Genomic DNA, 20,078 nt, shown 5'->3' with positions numbered 1-20,078 from the left:
GGATCTTTCCATTCACACGTAAATTACCCCAGGTGGAAAGATTGATTGATTGATTGATGGTCAAGGATAACAACGAAGAGACAGTTAAGGGATGTAATGTGTTCGAGAGGACTTCGACTGAAGATATCGGAGTGAAGAAATCGATTCGTGTACTGATAATCATTACATTGCTGGATAGCAGAGAGGTGGCGCTGGCTTGGAAAGGTCTTCATCCAGCAGCGGATTGACCATGAATGATGATGTGAAAGGCATCATCGGGTGCATCACACTGGACTTCCGAGATGGAAAATTACTGTAATATCGGGATTATAAAACATTTATATGGCTTGATATTTGTTGCTATGTTTCATCCCTACATTTTTTATTACACTTTCAACAATATATTAAATATCCACTCAACATGTTTCATTATTGCCAACATATCCCATAATCGTTATGCAATGAGCATATATGTTTAATTATTGACAAAAAATAAGAATAATCAACAAGTCACCTCCGTGTTAAACTTATGGATATTTTCCAAAGTACATTGCATGATATATATGGATTAATATCATCATCATCACGATCCATGGGCAGATAGACCGCAGATGTACACTGCACATGTCGTCATTGGTTTCCACTTTCCTCTCTGTCTTGTGTCAATTTGCTCAAGTCGTGGCCACATCATTCTGGCACCAATCTCATCTTATGTTGGCATGAAGCCATTCCCTGTTCGGGTTCTTCCTCTCTGTCCGGTTCCTTCCGTTTTTCCAAACAGCACACTTTTAATTCTCCTGTTCTTATCCATCCTACATAACGTGCCCGAATAGTGTCAGTTTCTTAACATAAAGGGGCCCTTATTAAAACAAAAAACCTTGACATATCTGGGACCACCGTTACCACCCACCGGTGGAAATTTCGAGATCCTTCCATTGTGTACCATTGCACTGTTGCCCAGAGGGCCCTGCACACCACAGGTGCACCTGCCCCGTTCCCTCCCCTCCCCCCACTCACACGCGCTGAACGTGACAATGAATATTCATGTCGCGCGTGGCCACTCAATGCCAGCCATGTGATGTTGCGGGCTTCACGTGTCTCCTGACCGAGGGGGCGGGAAGCGGGGGGGAGGGTCGTGCCTATTCAATATTCACCGTGAGCGGTGCGGGTTTACTCAGGTATGGCTGCAGCGCGCGCAGTGGCAACGAGGATCATATCGCTGCTCGTTCTGCCACTATGCGTGACAGGTGTGTATGCCACTGGCGGTGATACATTCTCCGTTGTGCTATGGAGAAGGAACCATTGCCCGAAACGTCGACTGTGTATTTATATATTTTTCTTTTAAAGGCACGGCGTAATTGTTACGCCGTTTGGTAAATAGGCACACAGTGGCTGTAAGTGATCGTGTGCCACAGTGAAACAACACGATCTTAGCGGTGTTGTTATGTCGCGTCGTTCATGCGCTTTAGCAGCTGTGTATCGTTGTATTGTTGTTGACGTGACGTGGTGTGGTACTCGTACTAACACATTTATATATAAGCCACAGAAGACAAATGTAGACGTAAAGTACAATTTTAGAACGAAAACTTGATAATGTCCAAATATAAAAAAAAATTAACGCTGTACGGCATTGTGATGTATTTTCCATAAGGATGTTGCCTAGCTAAAAGTTAAACGCGTGTTTGTGTTAGTAGTGTATGTACTATCTATCTTGCCTCTTGTTTGACGGTGTGAACTGGCGTGCAACTTCACAATGCAATAGCCATTGTCCGCAATGGCGCCTATTTTTTGTTTTCATTTTGAGACCACGCAGTGCTACTGACGAATGCGTCGCTGATTGTCCCCCGTGCGTTGCTGCCAACCCGGCAGCGGCACGGCATTAGGACACACATCAACAGCGCGGTAATTGTGTTGTCCCAATATCAAATGCAGCACTGTATTTGATACGCAAGTTCACTGTTGTCTTGAGTCGCAGTCGCCACGGTTGATGCAAGTCGGCGTCTTCACCTCAATGTGCGATGAGCAGTCGATAGAAATTAGGAACAGGGAGGTGAGCGAGCCTTGAACAGGACACGAGGGATGATGAACGATGGGTCAAGAGTAATAACGGAACGGCAGCCAAGGAATGGAACGCATCCGAGAGGACGCTCAGCGCAGAGATGGAGCAATGAAATCGGCTCGTGTACAGGTGCCAGCCAGGCGGTCACATCGCCGGGTCGTGAGGGGGTGGCGACTGCTTGAGGAGGCCTTCATCCAGCAGTCGATTGACCGTGGCTGATAATGACGAGACACGCGGTGTGTGCGTGCATCGCTGCTGGCCGCTCTTGGCCTTAGTCCCTCGCTGGATAAGACACGACAGGAATTCTGTGTTGAGGCAATTGCCAGCAGCTTGTCACATTGCGGGGAGCGGTAGAGTACCGGCAAGCGCACTGCGCTGCGAACCCGATTCACGCTCACGGCCAACACCAGTGACGATTATCTGAACCGACCCTGGGCCTCCCTTGGGTTCGATTCAGCCTCAAATTAGAACCTGGTGCGGTGTGTAGACATCGCCACTCAGGAGACGAAGGCGGACTGGCTTGGTGCCGGACTGCCGGTCACCCGTCCCATCGTGTGCCGGGCCGGCCTTCGTAGGTGCTACTCGCTCACAGCACTTGCCCCAACACTCTGGCAAGGCTACACGGGGGATCGTTGCCTTTGTCTATTGAGCTTCTGCCATTGAGCTTTTGCCAAAGCTATGAAGGGGGAGGCGTAGGGATGGGTCTTTGACTAATACGTAGCATGGTGCTGCTGCACGTATTCCGGCAGGAGCAGCAGGGAGCCTGCAGCTGGACGTGCCAGCCACGGTGCACGTGCAGCTGGGGCAGACGCTGGAGGTGCCGTGCAAGCGGGCCGACGGCATGGAAGCCGCATTCGAAGCCGTGCTCGAGTGGTTCTTCGTAAGCCCAAAGACCACCAGACAAGTCCCTGCGCCGTTGGCCCAACCAAAAAAATATAAATATTGCCTTCTCGGTACCCAGCCACGGTGACGAATTACCGAAAGTGATTTTAACCGTAGAGCTTTTCAATCGCTGGGCAGTGGTGTCTACACACGCCCGTCATCCAGCACCGTGCAGGCAGCGAGCGTTGGTGGACCACACGCAGATGTTGTGAAACTCTTTCCAAGCTAAACTTTCTACCCACTGGTGGACACTGCCCACGGGTGGACATTGCCCACGGGTGGACACTGCCCATGGGTGGACACTGCCCACGGTGCTTACCACTCGCATTTGCCACACCAGGTAGTTGTCGGCCATCCCCCTTTGGCACGTGGGCAAAGATAGGTTCCACACCTACCATCCCGTGACGCAGGATTATTAAGTTACATTTTCCAGCAGGCCACACAGAAACATTTTGTATAATGTGATGGTGGGCCACATGACGTCACGACATCGTGTTGTATTTAATCACGTGGGGGTCGCTAATCTGTTGTGCCCCGTGCCTCCAGGTATCTCACCCCTTTGCGTATCTCTCTTTGACACCGATCATCATCTCTTTATTTCTTGGTGAAAGTGTATTGTTTATCTCGGCAGGTCATTCCAAGATGCCTTCGCTGACTGACAGTTGAAGAAGCGTCATACAGGATTTAATCATCTTTATTGACTTTTTTTATCGGTTCGTGCGAAAGTACTGGGTGGATTATTATACCGCAGGATCGTGAGAGGTGCGGTGACTTGGGGAGGCTTTCACCCAGCAGTGGATTGACCATGGCCGATGATGGTGATGGTTCCCTTTCATGCAAATTTTCTTGCCATCGAACGGTCAGAATTAGTTTTGGGATTTTAGAAATTTTAATCTTTAGAATTAGTTTGACTTTCTTACCACAATAATTGGCATTTCAGTATTGTTATTAATGTAGTATATAATTAGATTCCCCCTCTTAAATGTGGATATATTGAATCCTTATCATCTTTGATCTGCCTGGTTTTGCGCAGTGTTTTAGCAGTTAGGGGTTGACTCACCCCAGCCCTTGTTTCCCCTCTGGTAAATTAAATGAGTTGCACTTTGTAGGAAGTCAGCAGCGTCTATTCTTACTCATGCCATAGGACTTTGAAATTTCCATCACTGGCTCAGACCCATAAACGGGAGAAACCACTTTTGGATTTTAATTTCATAATATTTGATGGGCAGGGAGGGGTGAATTAGCAGTTAGCACATTGCACTACGCACCTGGCAGACCGAGTTAAATTTATAGCCACGGTTAGCATCAGTGGTGGGCAATAAATCAACCAGTCCCGACCCATTCCGCTTGACCAACCCACAATGACCAGCCTGGTGAAGTATGGTCAAACAACCCCCATAACCGACACGGCATGGGGAGCCTTTTACGAATAATGGTTTGAATAAGCATTCAATTGATGTATTCTTGGTGGTGTCCATATCTCACTCACCTCATTCTCTCTTGCATATCTGCAAATCACCGTCATCTGTGGCCTCCATTTGATTTGATATGTTTACGAGGGAATGAAAGAAAATTACGGACATTAAAAATACATTTGCCATCTCAACCAGGGGGACCCTGTAGCCATTCCAATTGTGTAATTATTTATTTTAAGAATGATGCCTGTGTCACAGAATCACAACATTATACAATTGAGTGAGTGTTGGCAGTGCAATTGACATCTTTTATGGGAAGGCTTTTATGCACTTATGTAGATTATATAATCAACCGTTTCGCTTTTAGTTAAATGATCAAATGTGGCAAATGCAACTCTGTCACTCCGATCATGAGATTTACCTATTTTCCAGTCCTCACCGTTGCTATTTCCCCAGCCATCTTCTTATACGAGTGCACCACCGCTTAGCGTCTTGTGCAAAAAGACGACCTCTATTGATTGCCGACGAATATGTCATGGCCCAGAGGAAACACATTCGCCGACTGTTGCTGAGGTTCGTGGTTCAGTCCCCATCAGCTCACCCCTGTTATTACTGTGGTGAGTATATCAGATGGAAAGAGGGGTGCCGTCCGCTTCACAGTGGACGTTAAAGATCCCACGATGTCAAGCGAAACGAGTCGGCCGTTATTCGCCAGCTTCATTGTTCAAAATGTGCCGAATATTTTTGTACGTGTGAAAAGTATCCGCAGATTATTTAATCTGGATTACACCTAGCAACCCATCGTCCCCTACCGGAAGCCTCCTAATGCCCAATCGCGTTGTGTCACACAGGGTGTCTGACCTTCGTGTGTGTGTGTGCATATGAGAAGCGATGCGAGTCACTGAGCGCGTGTGAAGTGCTCCGGATCAACAGCAACAAAAACGAACCAGTCCGGGCAGGCGATGTCGTTCATTTATTCTGCGCAAATCCATCCATCCCTCCCTGCCGCCCACGTCCACCTGTCTCCCTGCAAGGTGGACAATGCCCGCGGCCGAGTCCCCATCCTGTACCGCAGGAACAATTTCCGTCCCCCCGTGGACGCGCCCGACTACGTGGAGCGCGCGAGCCTCAAGCCCGGAACGTCGACGCTCGTGGTGGAGGGCGCGGGGCTCCGGGACGAGCGCACCTTCGTCTGCCAGATGACGGACAGCGCCGGGGAGAGGGGCGCGGGCGCCGCCAGTGTCCGAGTCTTCTGTACGGCGTCATCCTTGAACCGTTCACTTAACGGGGCCATCATAAAGGGGGGGGGGGGGGGTTAGATCGCGTTAATATAAATGTGTCGTGAAACCCGCCACCATCCGACACAGCCAATCAGCGAGGTTTGTCACGTGAATGGAACGTGCCAATTCGTTGCTAGTACAGCACGCCGGTGTGTTGGAGAGAAAACGCACGACGTTTACAATTCGAGTAGGACGCTTCGTCGGTAATGACAACTAGCATCATTAGGCGACAGGCAGAATTCAGGCAGCCGTTAACGCATGCATTCTCAGATTAACGTAATGAATGTTGAACTTTCTTCGCACCGTACGTAGCCAACCATGCTAATCTGTGTGTGCGGGGGAAGGACAACAAACAACATTTAAACACACAAAAGCATTCCACTGTATGTTGATAATTATCTGTAACCCAACCGATTATAGGTACAGATTAATATGAACCATTGTAATTTATATGACTGCAATAACCCCCCTCCAGTATTCGCACCTGATTGGTTCACAGCGATGACATCACCATTGCTCTCTTTAAGACTTAAACAGGAGGACTTCTTCACAATTCTGGCAAACGCCTGATGAAGCTGGTTGAAATCGCCAGCGAAACGTCGTACTGGAATTGTACATGTTGTGGATTTAGTCTCCAACACACCGGTGTGCTGATGTAGTTATTAGCACGTTTTGTTTACGTGACAACCATTACTAATTGGCTGTGTCGGATGGTGGTGGGTTAACGACACCTTTATATTTACGCAGTCTAACCCATAAAACATTTCTTATTAATTCTTATGAATCACCTCTTCGTTTGAGACGGGCCTTTTCCCACTTTCGATAGAGCAGCGTCACGGAGTCGTGGTGGTCTTATTTAAGTCTAGTCATCACTCAGGCACGATGATAGGGCCTATGGGACCATTTTGTAATTGGGCAATACTGGCTTTACGATTAAGTATGTTGCTTGATATTTGGAGATATTCAGCCAAGGTCATCCCAACCTTTTATTTGCCTTTGGGGAAATGAGTGTGCCGGTTAACTCTTTGAGGTCCATCAAAACCTAAACTCGTTTTCATTTCGACATTTTAAATGACACTTTCGACGGATTTCATTGCCGTACTTTTGACACTGCCGCAATAACAACGAGACCTGGCGCACGCTTTGCAATCCACCCGTTTGCCTCTTCTCAATGGAATGAGGAATGTTTCCTGTGACCAACGGTGCCAGGTTTCTCCCGGGAACTGTGCCACTTCGGTTAGGAGAGGGGGCACATAAGGGTTCATCTTCGTGGTTCTTTCGGTAAAGTCACGTAGAAGGGAAATAATAAAATAATAAAAATAAAACATAATAAAGTAAAAATATTTTTCATTAAAATATAAATATTTTTTTTTTATTATTAAATAAAACATAATAAAATAAAAAATATTTGTTATTAAAATAAAAATATTTTTTCTTTTATTGTTTTCTTTTTGTTATTTTATTATTTCCCTTCTACGTAACTTTACCGAAAGAACCAAGAAGATGAATCCCTGCAGTCACGAAAGCTTTAAATCGACACATAAGGGTTGTTTGCATCCATTACAAACACAAGATAACCGTGTGTGGTCATGGTCTATTTCAGCACTTGGAGACCTGGAAATAACTGCCAACCCCGAACCGATTGCATTAAACAACAAGACAGCATTGGTAAAACACTCTTGCCCGCATCATTCTTCCTGCATCGTTCCTTATCAATAGCTGCGTACGCGTGTGTGCGCGTGTGTCTTGCTTGCGCTGTTATGCCCTCAAAACCTTTGCGCATGCAATCTGATTCGTCTGCAAAGCTTACATTTATAGACTAGCTAGGGGTGCCACGGTGGCAAGATGTTAACTACCACGCCTGGTATGATGGAGGTCGTGGGTTTGCACGAACATGTTTGCCTGTATATTTGGAGTTTGCGTGTCTCTCTCTCTCTCCCCGTGGTCACGTGATTTTTCTCCGTGCCCTCTGGTTTACCTCTTCACATTTAGAATCGACACGTGTTTAGAGTATTTGTCTGCTTTACATTTCCACGTTATAAGGCACTTCGTTGGGCTATCATGTGTGGCCAGGTCGCTTCTGAAAAAGAGCTGTACAACTCAGTGGGCCTTACCTGGTAAAATATTTCTTTTTTGTTTAAATGGTAATAGATTCATCGGTGTCCACCGTATCAATGTTGAATTTCCAGCACTTCCTCAGGAGTGTATTTGTTGATATGAGCACCGCCTTCCATTGATGAGCAGGAAACCAGTTTGATGTAAAATTGTGAGTGTTTATTTATTAAATTTCCGATTTATTTACCTCGTGACAAAAAAAAACACGTCTGCGCATGAGAATTATCAAGTTATTTTTGAGTTCTAATTTATTATCATGAATTTCATCTGAATTGTCATCATCGATCTCATCTTCATCATCATCATCGTTCTCATGTTTTATAATGGGCAATAATGGGATCATTTCACTTGTGGAGTTGAGGGTCAGGTGACTTGCACGTGCTCGAGGCCACGCTGTGGAAGTGCTTCACGTAAAACGCGTTTATGGTGCCGCCATTGCTCAAGAGTCGGCATTCTAATAAAAGTGACATAGTGATGTAATTCTAGTTTATTTCTGTTTAAAGAGACATTCATTGTAATAATTCACACTGCCCCCGCCCCCAACCCCTACAAAAGAATTGAATTGGGGGAAGGGGATAGATCTTCGTCAACACAAATGAGGGAGGCTGTTTGCTCAGCAGTGTTTTCCCAAATATAACATTTCACGTTCCGACTGCGAGTTCGTATTACATTATCACCCGGTGTGGCCGTTTCGTTAAACAGGTCGCTACGTGTCGGACCAAGAACAGCTACCCTCAACTGCAAATCGGCTGGTACAAAAACGGAATAGAACTCAAGAGCATCACAGGTACCGAGGTTCGGTTCGTAACAACGCCGCCCTGGCTGGGTGGATCGGAGCACAGAGGCAGTTCTGGTGACGTCCTCGGTTTGCATCGGTGTTTCGGCGTTAATGTCGTCGGCACTTAGCCGGTGCGGTGGCGGCTGCGCGCACGTGGCCTGTGACCTGGCAACTCTGGGGACGAGTGTTTCGGGAGGTTGCACGAATGTTGTGACATTTACTTTTTGGTGGGCGTCGAGGATGTGCCCGCCATACCCTGGCTCGCCAGGAGAATCCATCGCAGCACAACAAAAATGTGGACTCCACCTGTTTCCGTCATCCGCATGGGATCGAATGTTTCCTCCTCGCACGCGTGGGGTATTCTCTTGGCACTCTGTTTTTCTCCCGCATTGTAAGCACCCATTAATCGGCAGATAACACCTTAATATATAAAGGACCGCAGAGCTTGGGCAATTGTTTGGCGTCAGCTCACCACGTGACTGCCTTCCCGCCTCTCTGTTGGTTACACCTCGTGCCTCTGAGAGTCATTCTTTGGCTTCTTCGAGAGAGAGAGAGAGCCAACACTGTACGCATTACAAGTTTAAATTATTCTTGTTTTATTTCAGTCAGAATCTTAGCCTAGTCAACGGTAACCCGTGGAAGTTTTAGTCAAAACCCAGAACCGTGGACTTCACCATGTCATTGCCTTCGTATGTAATGTGTCAATGTTGAAACGTTACTTGAACATCACTCAGTTGGAATTACACATAGCAGCAGCAACATAGCCCCCCCAAGGTGTAAGCTTGGCAGCACTCTCCTGACTAAAAAGAAAGTAGAGATTCAGTGATGCTTTCTTGGGTAAACGAACAAAATAAAAAAAACAGGACAATACATCTTCTTGGTTCTTTCGGTAAAGTCACGTAGAATGGAAATAATAAAATGATAAAAATAAAACACAATAAAATAATTCTCACCACGTTTCGGCCACAACGCAAGCAGCCGTCCTCAGGTGAAGAACAGGTCTGTCGAGAAGACAGAGTCTGACTGAAACACCCCAGGCTTGGAGCGTCTATTAAAGCTGGGTTCGAGGTGGAAGAGGAGAATAAAAAAAAATGTATGACAGACCAGCGGGTGCTCGTGTTTAAATGCAGGATATCAGCGGTGTCAGGGGGTGGGAAACGAGCCGGAACGTCGCTGTGAGAGGATAGTTCATTTTCGCTGATAATGATGTTGGCCTACGAAAATTTATATTCTTAGTGAATTGCCTAAATAAGCTTTATCTCGATTTGGAGGCCTCGTGACTGCAGGAATTACTTTTTGGTTCTTTCGGTAAAGTCACGTAGAAAGAAAAATAATGGAAACGCAATCGAAACGTCGTATTCTATTATTAAATTAATCTTTCTTTCTACGTGACTTGACCAAAAGAACCACAAAACTTTATCTCATCAATTGATCTCTCATCACTATATCCCATCACTTTCTCTCATCACATTCTCTCATCGCTTTATTTTTCTCTCTCTCTCTTTCGATGCAGTCGTGTAGCGTTCCAGATGCGATTCCCGGATAGCCAAAATCGCGGAAAGCAAGTTCGTGAATAACGAGGGAATACTGCAAATCTATCAATATCATTCGCAAGTGTCCGTCCGTCACGCTCTGGATCTCCCAAAGTGTACGTGGAAGGAAAACACACGTACAATTGTGTGGAAATTCTGCGAATATACATAAATATATATCTAACGTTGATTTATCAATGTAAATGAACATAAAATTAAATTAATGTCAGTTTAACACGTAGGCTTTTGCGACCACTCTCATCCATAATATAGGCTTGTTTTGGCTTAGATCGCGTAAATATGAATGCGTCGGTAAACCCATCAGTTAAAAATGCATGTGTCAGTCCATTGTGTGTCAGGCTCAGTTGGTACGGTCCAGATCTGGGGGAAGGATGGAATACGAAAGGTGAACGGGCAGGTGTGTGCGGGCGGGTTTCGCTTTGTCCCCGCAATGAGTTACCCCCCCCCCCATCTCATTGTGTCTCTGTTGCAGTTGGTACGGTCCAGATCTGGGGGGAGGATGGAACACGAACTGTGAATGGGCGGGTGAATGCGGGGGAGGGGTTTGGCTTTGTTCCAGGCATGCCTTACCCACCGCCCCTGTCTTCGCAGCGATGAGCATGAGTCTGCAAGCCAATGGGCTGTACACGCTGTCCTCCAAGCTGGTGTACGTGGTCACGAGGCCGGACCGGGGCGCCACGTACCACTGCGCCGTGTCGTACAGGGCCGACGCAGAGGCAAAGTCCGTCCAGTCGGACGGCGTGAAGATCAATCTGCACTGTGAGTATCGCCTGCAACCAAATTTGGAATTTAGGATAGAATAATATAGGGTGCGTATGTTGAACTTCTTTCGCACCATACGTAGGCAACCGTGCTAATCGGAGGTGCTGGGGAAGGACAAGAAATTGTTACGGAAAGGCGGATAATTATGGAAATGTGTACCTTGTATTCCAGTTGTAGTGCCTTACGCCGAGAATGGTTTTGATCTTCCACGAAACTAATGATCTACCCTAAACCGCATCCGCACAAACCATGGCGGATGCAGAAACCTGATGCACAAATGGAAAATGAAAACTCTCCAGTAGTAGTGTGCGACTGTGGTCATCCAGAACAGACCGTACAACGTGTAACGACGCAATGCCCCAATCCACAAACACGAAGGAGACGTCGCAGCGACGATGCACCACTCCACTGCTCCTGAATGTGACATAGTAGTCATTGCTCTGCGTCTACATCAGCCGTACAGAAGAAGAAGTTGATAAATTTTGACCTAATACTTTCATGACTGCAGGAATTCAAATTCTTGGTTCTTTCGGTAAAGTCACGTGGAAAAAAAAAAATTTACATTAATAAATAATAAACAATAGCAAAAAACCACGACGTTCCGATCGCAACACAAGCGGTCCTCATCAGGTCGGAGAAGCGTCGTGGTTTTTTGCTTTATGATTTTTTTTTTCCATCCACGTGACTTTACCGAAAGAACCAAGAATAAGAAGACGTTGCCGACAATCCACGGGCTACCAAACTGAGTGTTTCTTCTCGTCCATGCTGCCTTCCGCCACCACCCAGGGCAGGTCACGCACCGCTTCTCGTCGCGTTTCCTCCCTCGCTCTGCTCCCAAGCTCTGGCCGTAACCTTGCTCTATTCAAGTAACGCGTCAACTTCATCTTCTTGGTTCTTTCGGTAAAGTCACGTAGAAGGGACGTAATAAAATAATAAAAATAAAACATAATAAAATAGAATAATTCTTCAGCTGAAGACGGCTGCTTGCGTTGTAGCCGAAACGTCGTGAGAATTATTTTATTTTATTATGTTTTATTTTTATTATTTTATTACTTCCCTTCTACGTGACTTTACCGAAAGAACCAAGAAGATGAATCCCTGCAGTCACGAAAGCTTTAAATCGAATTTTAACGCGTCAACTCTTAAACCGTTACATCTTTCCACAGTGCCCTTCGCTGCTGGCAGTTTTGGGCCTTGTGCTCAGGAAATATTGTTTTCAAAAAAATGTTGATATTTTTGACAAAAATCCTCACTCCAAGCCAGAGAAAATCGCGTGAGAAACGAAGTCAAAATATGTCCTGTGGCTCGATGGGACTCTGTGCGGACGCGTGTTCCCCGTGGGGCAGACCCACCGGACAGAGTCGTGCTGTCTGTGGCGTCACCGACGGTGGCCATCAAGGAGAGGGATGACGTCGTGCTCAAATGCACTACCGATGCAAACCCCCCGCCCAATTACAGTTTCTTCAGGGTGAGTTGCTGCTGCACTTGCTACGAAAGCTGCACAGGCTGCACTTTCCGCACCAGCTGCACTAGCTGCTGCACATGCTGCTGCACTTGCTGCTACTGCTGCACGGACTGCACAAGTTGCTGCACGTGCTGCTACTGCTGCACATACTGCACATGCTGCACATGCTGCTACTGCTGCACTGAATGCACATGCTGCTGCATGTGCTTCTAGTGCTGCACATTCTGCACTTGCTGCTGCATGTACTGCTTGTGCTGCACATACGGAAAATGCTGCTGCACATGCTGCACATACGGCACATGCTAGTGTTGCACATGTTACACGTGCCGTTGGTGACGCACGTACCGCACAACTGCTGCACGTGCTGCTATTGCTAAATTTGCTGCACGAACGTCTGCTGCACGAGCTGGTACTGTGGTTGACACGTGTTGGGGTTCGCTGCTGTGTTATCATATTCTCAGTATTTAAAGATGCAATATTTTTTTTTCCGATGAATTTCTGCTAAAAGAGTTGGTGGTGTGTCTTCTAATCCGGCATGTGGCCACGAACAAGCCACCTGGATATGCAAGTTACAATTTGTAACTTTCTGACCCATCCCTACTGGGACACATGTGAAAAAGAGCTGCATAGCTCATCGGATTCCTCTAGTATAAATAAAGATTCTGATATCCGACAGTTGGGCTTCCCATCCAATCTTGATGCCACTCAAATGGATTTCGAGGCCGAATGTTCCCCCTCTTCGTAGCAACTCTCCGCCAGGAAGAAGCGCCGTGGCCAAAAACACCGCCGCCTTTTGAAACATGTTGTCTTTCTTTTTTTCCCACGGCGAAGTGTTATTGACGATTGCGGCGACCTTTTCGTTATTTGTGCTCGTGCCCACCGCTCGGGCTTGGGCAGACGTTTTTAATGTGCGGGCCGGTCGTCTGTGTGAATTACCGCGTGGGGGTTGAGATTGTTTGAAATGCTCAAGGGTTGGCTCGTCCCGGCGAGTGACGAAACACCGCAAGGGGTGCGCTTCACGACGCCGCGTTTGATTGCCTCTGGCCGCGCCGGCGCCTGCCGCAATTCCTGGCCTTCTTTTCTTTTTTCTGAGCAACGTCCCATGCGGACGGGCACTGTTTTTCTTTTCCTGTCACCTATTTTACGTTGTGGTGGTAAAGCATTGGAAAGAAGAAAACGAAACCCGGCTTGGTTGGTGGCACCGATGCGAATCTTCTCACCGCTGAGACGGCCTTCCCGCAATGGACAGTTCATAATAGAGGAGGTTTCGGGGCAAGATCGCGTCAATATAAATGTGTCGTTAAACCCGCCACCACCCGACGCAGCCAATTAGTATGGATAATATTGGTCGCGAAAGCCTACGTGTTAAACTAAATGGACAGTTGAGTTCCCATGGCTGCCAGCTAGAAAATTAGCATCGAACTTTCGAAGAAATCGTGACACCATTAAACAACGCCGATTGATTAAATGGTGGATTACTTTGATGTATATATATATTTTTTTGTTTAAGTCCAGAAGAGAAGGTAGCAGGGAAAACGTTGTTGTTGTTGTCGATATAATTCAGCAAAAACGGTTGCACTGGGTGGCACACGTGCTGGACTGGGCGGGGGGGGGGGGGTGGCGATTGCCTAAACCAGGGGGGAAATAACAAGAAAGAGGCATTTTTTTCAAATTCGGTAAAACAACTATCAATATTTCAAGAGCCGCACAAATGAATGTGAATACGAGACGCTGGTTGCCCACTGGCCTAGACAGACATATTGGAGTGATCTTCTGACGCACAGATACCAGATTAAAAGGATGCTGCGGACACGAATACACAACCCAAACATGTGCACGGTGTCAATGAGTTACACACACACGTACATGGTTATAAATACACACCCCGCCTGTTGCTTAGAGAAATGCAGGTGAAGGAGTGTCTTACCTGAACCGATCCTGGGCCTCCCCTAGGTCGACTCAGCCTCACATGAGTACCTGGTGCAATTTATAAACGTCACCACTACGGAGACAAAGGTGGCCCACCCCTCGTGTGTGCTGTGGCAGCCTTCATAGGTGCTTGCTCACATCACTTGCCCCAAAAGTCTGTTGAGGCTACACGGGGGATCTTTGTCCTGTCTTGTCTTATGGTTCATAGAATATGGTAATACTTGGCTGATCAAATGTTTTAAGTCACCAGTGGCTGACCGTCACGGCTGCCAATGGAGATGTGTGGTGCCCTCACTTCTCACTTGGTCCCTATACCATCTCTACCCACCCCCCTTGAACTCTTCCCCTCCCCCCCTCCATGCCCTCTCTTCCCCCCCCCCCCCGGGCCTCCCGTGCCCTTTGTCCCCCCCATGCCCCCTGTCCCTTATGCCATTCTGTCTCCCCTGTGCTCTCTCCTCCCCCCCATGCCCCTCTGTTTCCCCGGTGCCTCCAATGCCCAGGTATTCGCAGATAGCAGGGCGGAGGTGGCGGGTGCGGTGCGGGGCGGGCTCTTGGTGCTGCGCGGAGTCTCGGCTGACATGAACGGACTCTACATCTGCAGGGCGAATGCCACCGGGAAGTGCACGGGGCACAGTGCCACGTCCTCGCCCATCAACGTCGCCATCAACTGTGAGCTCGCCTAAACCTCCCCCTGTGCTCCGCTTACTGCAAAGACTCTTTAACAGCATCATCAGCATATTCTTAGGTTTTTTCGGTAAAGTCACGTAGGTAAAAAAAAATTAAATTAATAAAGGTAAAATAAAAAACACTTGATACAGCTATCGTGCTGTGACGGTTCCACCTGAAGATGGAAGCTTGTGTTGCCTCCGAAACGTCGTGATTTTTATTTTATTTTTTATTTTACTTTCATTAATTTAAAAAATTTTTACCTATGTGACTTTACCGAAAAAACCTAAGAATATGAATCCTTGCAGTCACGAAAGCTTCAAATCTAGAAGCATCATCAGCCATGATCAATCCACTGGTGGATGAAGGCCTCCCCAAGCAATTGCCATCTACCTTTTACCTTCACGCGAACGTAACCACATCGCCTCGTATCCTCAGTAAGATGTCCCATCGGACACGTTCAATTCCTGGTCAAGTCACAATTGAAAGCTCACAAGATCCAATCTCAGCTAAGGGTCACATGAGCCCCATTTTCATTGCTCCATGTTTGTAAAAAAAAAAAATTGTACGGATTGTGGAAAGTTCAACGGTGATGGTCTTTCATTGAAACTCACGACACCGGTGGTGGACTTTCCATCACAGGCTCATGGCCACCAAATGTAAATAATTATCTCTGGCCAAATGCTTCTCTTAGCAGGAAGATGGCATAATTTTCCAGGTTACTGACGTAGTCGTCGTATTGTGTCTGACCCCTGCTTCAGATATTGATCCGCTGAGTCTGGTTCCCTTCGGACCGCTGACCGTGAGGGCTGGGGTCAGGGTGCACGTCACCTGCCAGAGTTCGGGCTCCGGACCCCTCTCGTACCGCTGGATCAAGGTCGAGCTTGTGCCTGGTGTCAATACAGTTATACAAACCTGGTCTCACACACACTCCGCTTGCTTACTGGATCACAAGACGCAGCGCCCCAAAGGCGTTCCTTCAAATTACAGGCAACAAAGGTGCATCGTATACTCTGGGGAATACGGTATGGTTTTTATGCAAAGATAAAGTTCCTCAGACATAAGTCCCGTTCTCAAATGATTATAGGCAGAAGCTATGCCACCCTTGGTTTATACTTGCACCATTTTTTTTATTAATGTTGGAATTTTTCCTAATTTTATCCCAATTGTGCTCTTGGTGTCACAGCGCGGGAATGAAGTAACGTTTGAGATCTCTCACAGAGCAGCGCAACCCTTCGTGTGTGAGAACGTCCCACGGAAGTGAATGTCCCAGAGCTAGCTCTGGGATCCCTTCATCTGACTTCTGGTCCACACTCGGTAGAGGGCAGCGCTTTCCCACCCGCACTGCCACCGAGAGGAATGTTCGTCGTATGAGCTGCAATTTAGCCAAATTCAGTTCAGAATTTTTAATTTTCATTACGTATTTTTTTCACAAAAGTCGTTGGTTACCGGACCGAGACCATAAATTCATTGCACTAACCGAGGACCCCAGCGGTGCCAGCTCTGCACTGTTGCCTCCAAGCCACCCAAGTCCCTCACCCGCGCCTCTCGCTACAAAGGCATTCATGGTTGTTGACGTTTGTCTTCTCGGGTGTTGTTGTTGTCGTCGTCGTCGTTCAGGATGGCACGACTGTGTCAGACTCGACAAAGGTCGTCATAGAGAGTGCACAGTTCAGTGATGCTGGCGTCTACACCTGCAATGCCTGGCTGCTGGCTCACCCGCACATCACCGCCAGCGAGAGCGTCAGCCTGCTCGTACAAGGTACAACTGGCAGTAACAATAGCAAGGTGGCCAACGGCAGTGACAATAGCAAGGTATCACACAATCTCATTATCATCTGCTATAAAGAATGGCCGAGGCCCATTTTTGACAAATGTTTCAAGAAAGTTTTATTTTTGCTTGTGTACCACTGCCAACGTACCTTCACATTATGGGTGTTTTTTTGTGTTGCATTCTGGGTAAAAACATATAAGCAGAACTCCATCCTGTATATCTCGACATGTAAATTGAAAACCGTTTCATCCCATCAGCCTATTGGCTTTCCAGACGATTATGTACTACATGTATGTTGAACTTATTTCACGCCATACATAGCCAACCGCACTAATCGAAGGTGTGGGGGAAGGACAATAAGTAAGAAAACTCTGGACCGGTGTTACCCTTCTGGGTTCTCATCAGTCGAGTCACAAATTTGACGGTGCTTTTTGTTTCCCGCCATTTGACATGTTGGACCTTTGGGCCTGTGCTCAGCATAACAATATACATGTTGTGAAATTGAATCATGGTATCACATCGTGGCAGATGTTAATGGCTGGGTGAGGCCTTGATCCAGCAGTGGCACAATCATGGCTGATGGTCGTGTCGTGAAAAAATTTAATCGCTGCAATCCTATAAACAATTTTTATTTTACCAGGTAAGGGCCACTGAGCTCTTTTTCAGAATCGACCTGGCCACAAATTATAGCTCAATATGGTGGCTTATCATGTAGACATTTATCGTAGCCGAATACTCTGAACACAGGGTCGAGATCGAATCCACGACCTCCTGCATACCAGGCGAGGTAGTTAAGATCTCGCCATTGTGGCGTCCTGGTAGCGATACGGGCATCTTTATTGTGTGTGTGTGTGTGCACGACCACAGGAAAGCCTCACATCTTGCGTGATGAGGACGTGTACCTCCAGAATGAGGGAAGTGCCCTCACCCTGGTGTGCGAAGCAGTCGGCTTCCCCAAGCCCAACATCAAGTGGAGCCACGCTGGAAGGCCTGTACGCCCCCTCGTCCTTCTGTTTACATCTTTAAAATGTTTATTCTTTGGGTCTTTCGGTAACACAAGCGATCGCCATCCTCCTGATGACGATCGCTTGTGTTGCGATCGAAACGTCGTAGTTTTTTGTTATTTTCTTTGAACCTATCTACGTGACTTTACCGAAAGACCCAAAGAATATGAATTGCTGCAGTCACGAAAGCTTTAAGTCGATCTTTAAAATGTGTTTGATTCCAAGCAGCAGCAGCACATGTTAAGCGAGCAAACTCTGGACAGGTTTTGACCTTCTGGGTCTCAAGGGCAGAGTCGGCCTTGTTGACCAAATGCTGGTGTTGAGTTGATGCGAGAGGTGCGTGATAGCTCCCTGTTTTTTTCCTTGTTGACAGAGCAATACCGAGAGCATGAAAGACAACAAGCTCACAAGCGAACTGAAGGTCAGGGTAGCAGATGACCTGCGGTACGTCACGTGCAACGCATCGAACCAGTATGGAGCGGCGGTGAAAGTGTTTCATTTGCAACATCCGTCAGGTGAGCAGTGAGCAAGTGCAGCTCACCTGTAAGAACGCTTGCGTTGTTGTTGTTGTTACCGTTTCACATGCGCATCATAACCGTACGATGTCATGCTTTCCACAGCCGCAGAAGATGCGTATATAATCGTTCTGGCTGTCGCTGCAGCACTACTCACAATAGGATCCGTTGCGTACGTCATGTGGCGAAAAAGGAGGCATCGTTATAGAAGGTAAAGTGAATGAGTGGTCGTGACCGGAGCACTGCATTACGACACGTGGGCCATTTTTAAATCCTTTATATTAAGTTCACTTGCGCGCTTGCTTGCTTGCTTAGGACCGTGCAAATCTTTCGGTCGTTTTTTAACCCACTTCCCGTGATCCATTTGAGCTGAAATTTTCCACACAGACTCGTTGTGCGTGACAATTAATGTTCGTGAAAGATTTTTTCCAAAATTTTACACTTTTTAGGACAAAAATATTTTATTTAATTACCAATTGCTGAATGGTGCCATGCAATCATCTGACCCATAGGTGGCAGCCATCTCAAACCAGAGGACGAGAGGTCTCTAGCCGCCACGCATATAAAGGATTTATAGTGTAAAAACTTTGTTTTTACGGGTTATATTTGTTAATCCTTCGATTGCTTAAAAAATTTCGAAATATGAGACACAATTCAAAACATTTCATTCTCAGCATATATTCTGGTGAATAAAGGTCACATTTTATTGCATAGAATATGGACCGCTGTGTAACTGTCAAACTCTTGGTCATTATGTTGGACACTGGGCCAGTGCTTGCGAATAGAATAATAGAAACATTAACTTCTTTGAGCAAGCGCACGGAATGTCCTGTGCACCAGAAATATCGCAAAATTTTACTGTAAGCTGCCTTTCCATCCCACTGTTGACTTTGCTAAACTCCATGCGGACCCAATGGGGCTCTTCCTGATACAAACGATGCTCTGTCATTTGATCCAGTTGTATTTATTCGTGATGCCACTAAAAGATTTAGACTCGTATAGAGCTCCATTGTAGACCACAGAATCAAGTAAAATCCACTTGGCGAGAATTCATTACATTTGGGGAAACAAAGATGACATATTTAGGGGCCGTCCATAAATGACGTCACGCACCTGGGGGGGGGGGTCAGACATTTTTGACGATGTGTGACGAGGAGCGGGGGGGGGTTTGAGAAACGTTGCATCAAAATGCGCAACTTTAAATAAATATAGACATCACGTTCTACTTAATTAAATACACTTTTTAATAAATGTTTTCTCTTACAACATCAGAGTGCAGCGCCACATTAAATATGCACTACAATGACAATAGATTAAAGCGATTCGAAGCATGTTTTATTTTTTGGGGTCATATTTGAGGGGGGGTCTGACTTTTTGTGACGCCTTATGACGATGGGGGCGGGGGGGTCAAAAATCGTCCAAAATCGCGTGACGTCATTTATGGACAGACCCTTAGCAAATTGATACTGAATATAACTTGGAAATAAATTTGGATTTGATTTCACAATTGTTACGTTTTGATGGACACAAGTGTAACGGGGTGGGTTTAATCAATGTCCTTTTAATTACGTTTCTGAAAACATTCTACTGGTATATATTTCTTTTTTTTCTTGGTTCTTTCGGTAAAGTCACGTAGAAGGGAAGTAATAAAATAATACAAATAAAACATAATAAAATAATATAATAATAAAATAAAATAAACATTTTTTTTTTTTACTTCCCTTCTACGTGACTTTACCGAAAGAACCAAGAAGATGAATCCCTGCAGTCACGAAAGCTTTAAATCGAAATTTCTATTTTTGTTTAAATAAAGATACCTACATGCCAGGCAAAGTGTTTGGTGCTGCTGCTGCTGCATTGGCAATGGTGCACAAGCACGATTCGTCAATAACCCTATGGCCT

General features: G+C 46.4%; 1 protein-coding gene across 1 annotated transcript in view; it reads left to right on the top strand.

Annotated features, from left to right (window-relative positions):
• The first annotated feature begins 1,157 nt into the window (after positions 1-1,157).
• Positions 1,158-20,078, top strand: part of LOC144728647 (basal cell adhesion molecule-like) — a 32,424-nt gene continuing 13,503 nt past the window's right edge. The window contains exons 1-13 of the mRNA XM_078608219.1: positions 1,158-1,226; positions 2,788-2,918; positions 5,370-5,589; positions 7,219-7,283; positions 8,433-8,517; positions 10,653-10,820; positions 12,170-12,291; positions 14,718-14,886; positions 15,645-15,760; positions 16,504-16,645; positions 17,525-17,649; positions 18,035-18,176; positions 18,282-18,387. Coding sequence (XP_078464345.1) covers positions 1,160-1,226; positions 2,788-2,918; positions 5,370-5,589; positions 7,219-7,283; positions 8,433-8,517; positions 10,653-10,820; positions 12,170-12,291; positions 14,718-14,886; positions 15,645-15,760; positions 16,504-16,645; positions 17,525-17,649; positions 18,035-18,176; positions 18,282-18,387 — 1,658 coding nt within the window. The 5' untranslated portion in view covers positions 1,158-1,159. The remainder of the gene's footprint in view (positions 1,227-2,787; positions 2,919-5,369; positions 5,590-7,218; positions 7,284-8,432; positions 8,518-10,652; positions 10,821-12,169; positions 12,292-14,717; positions 14,887-15,644; positions 15,761-16,503; positions 16,646-17,524; positions 17,650-18,034; positions 18,177-18,281; positions 18,388-20,078) is intronic.

This window comes from Lampetra planeri, chromosome 29, assembly GCF_965212315.1.
Source record: "Lampetra planeri chromosome 29, kcLamPlan1.2.h2, whole genome shotgun sequence".
Lineage (NCBI taxonomy): Eukaryota > Metazoa > Chordata > Hyperoartia > Petromyzontiformes > Petromyzontidae > Lampetra > Lampetra planeri.
The sequence above is the reverse complement of the archived record's forward strand: the minus strand, read 5'-3'. Positions and strand labels throughout refer to the sequence as shown.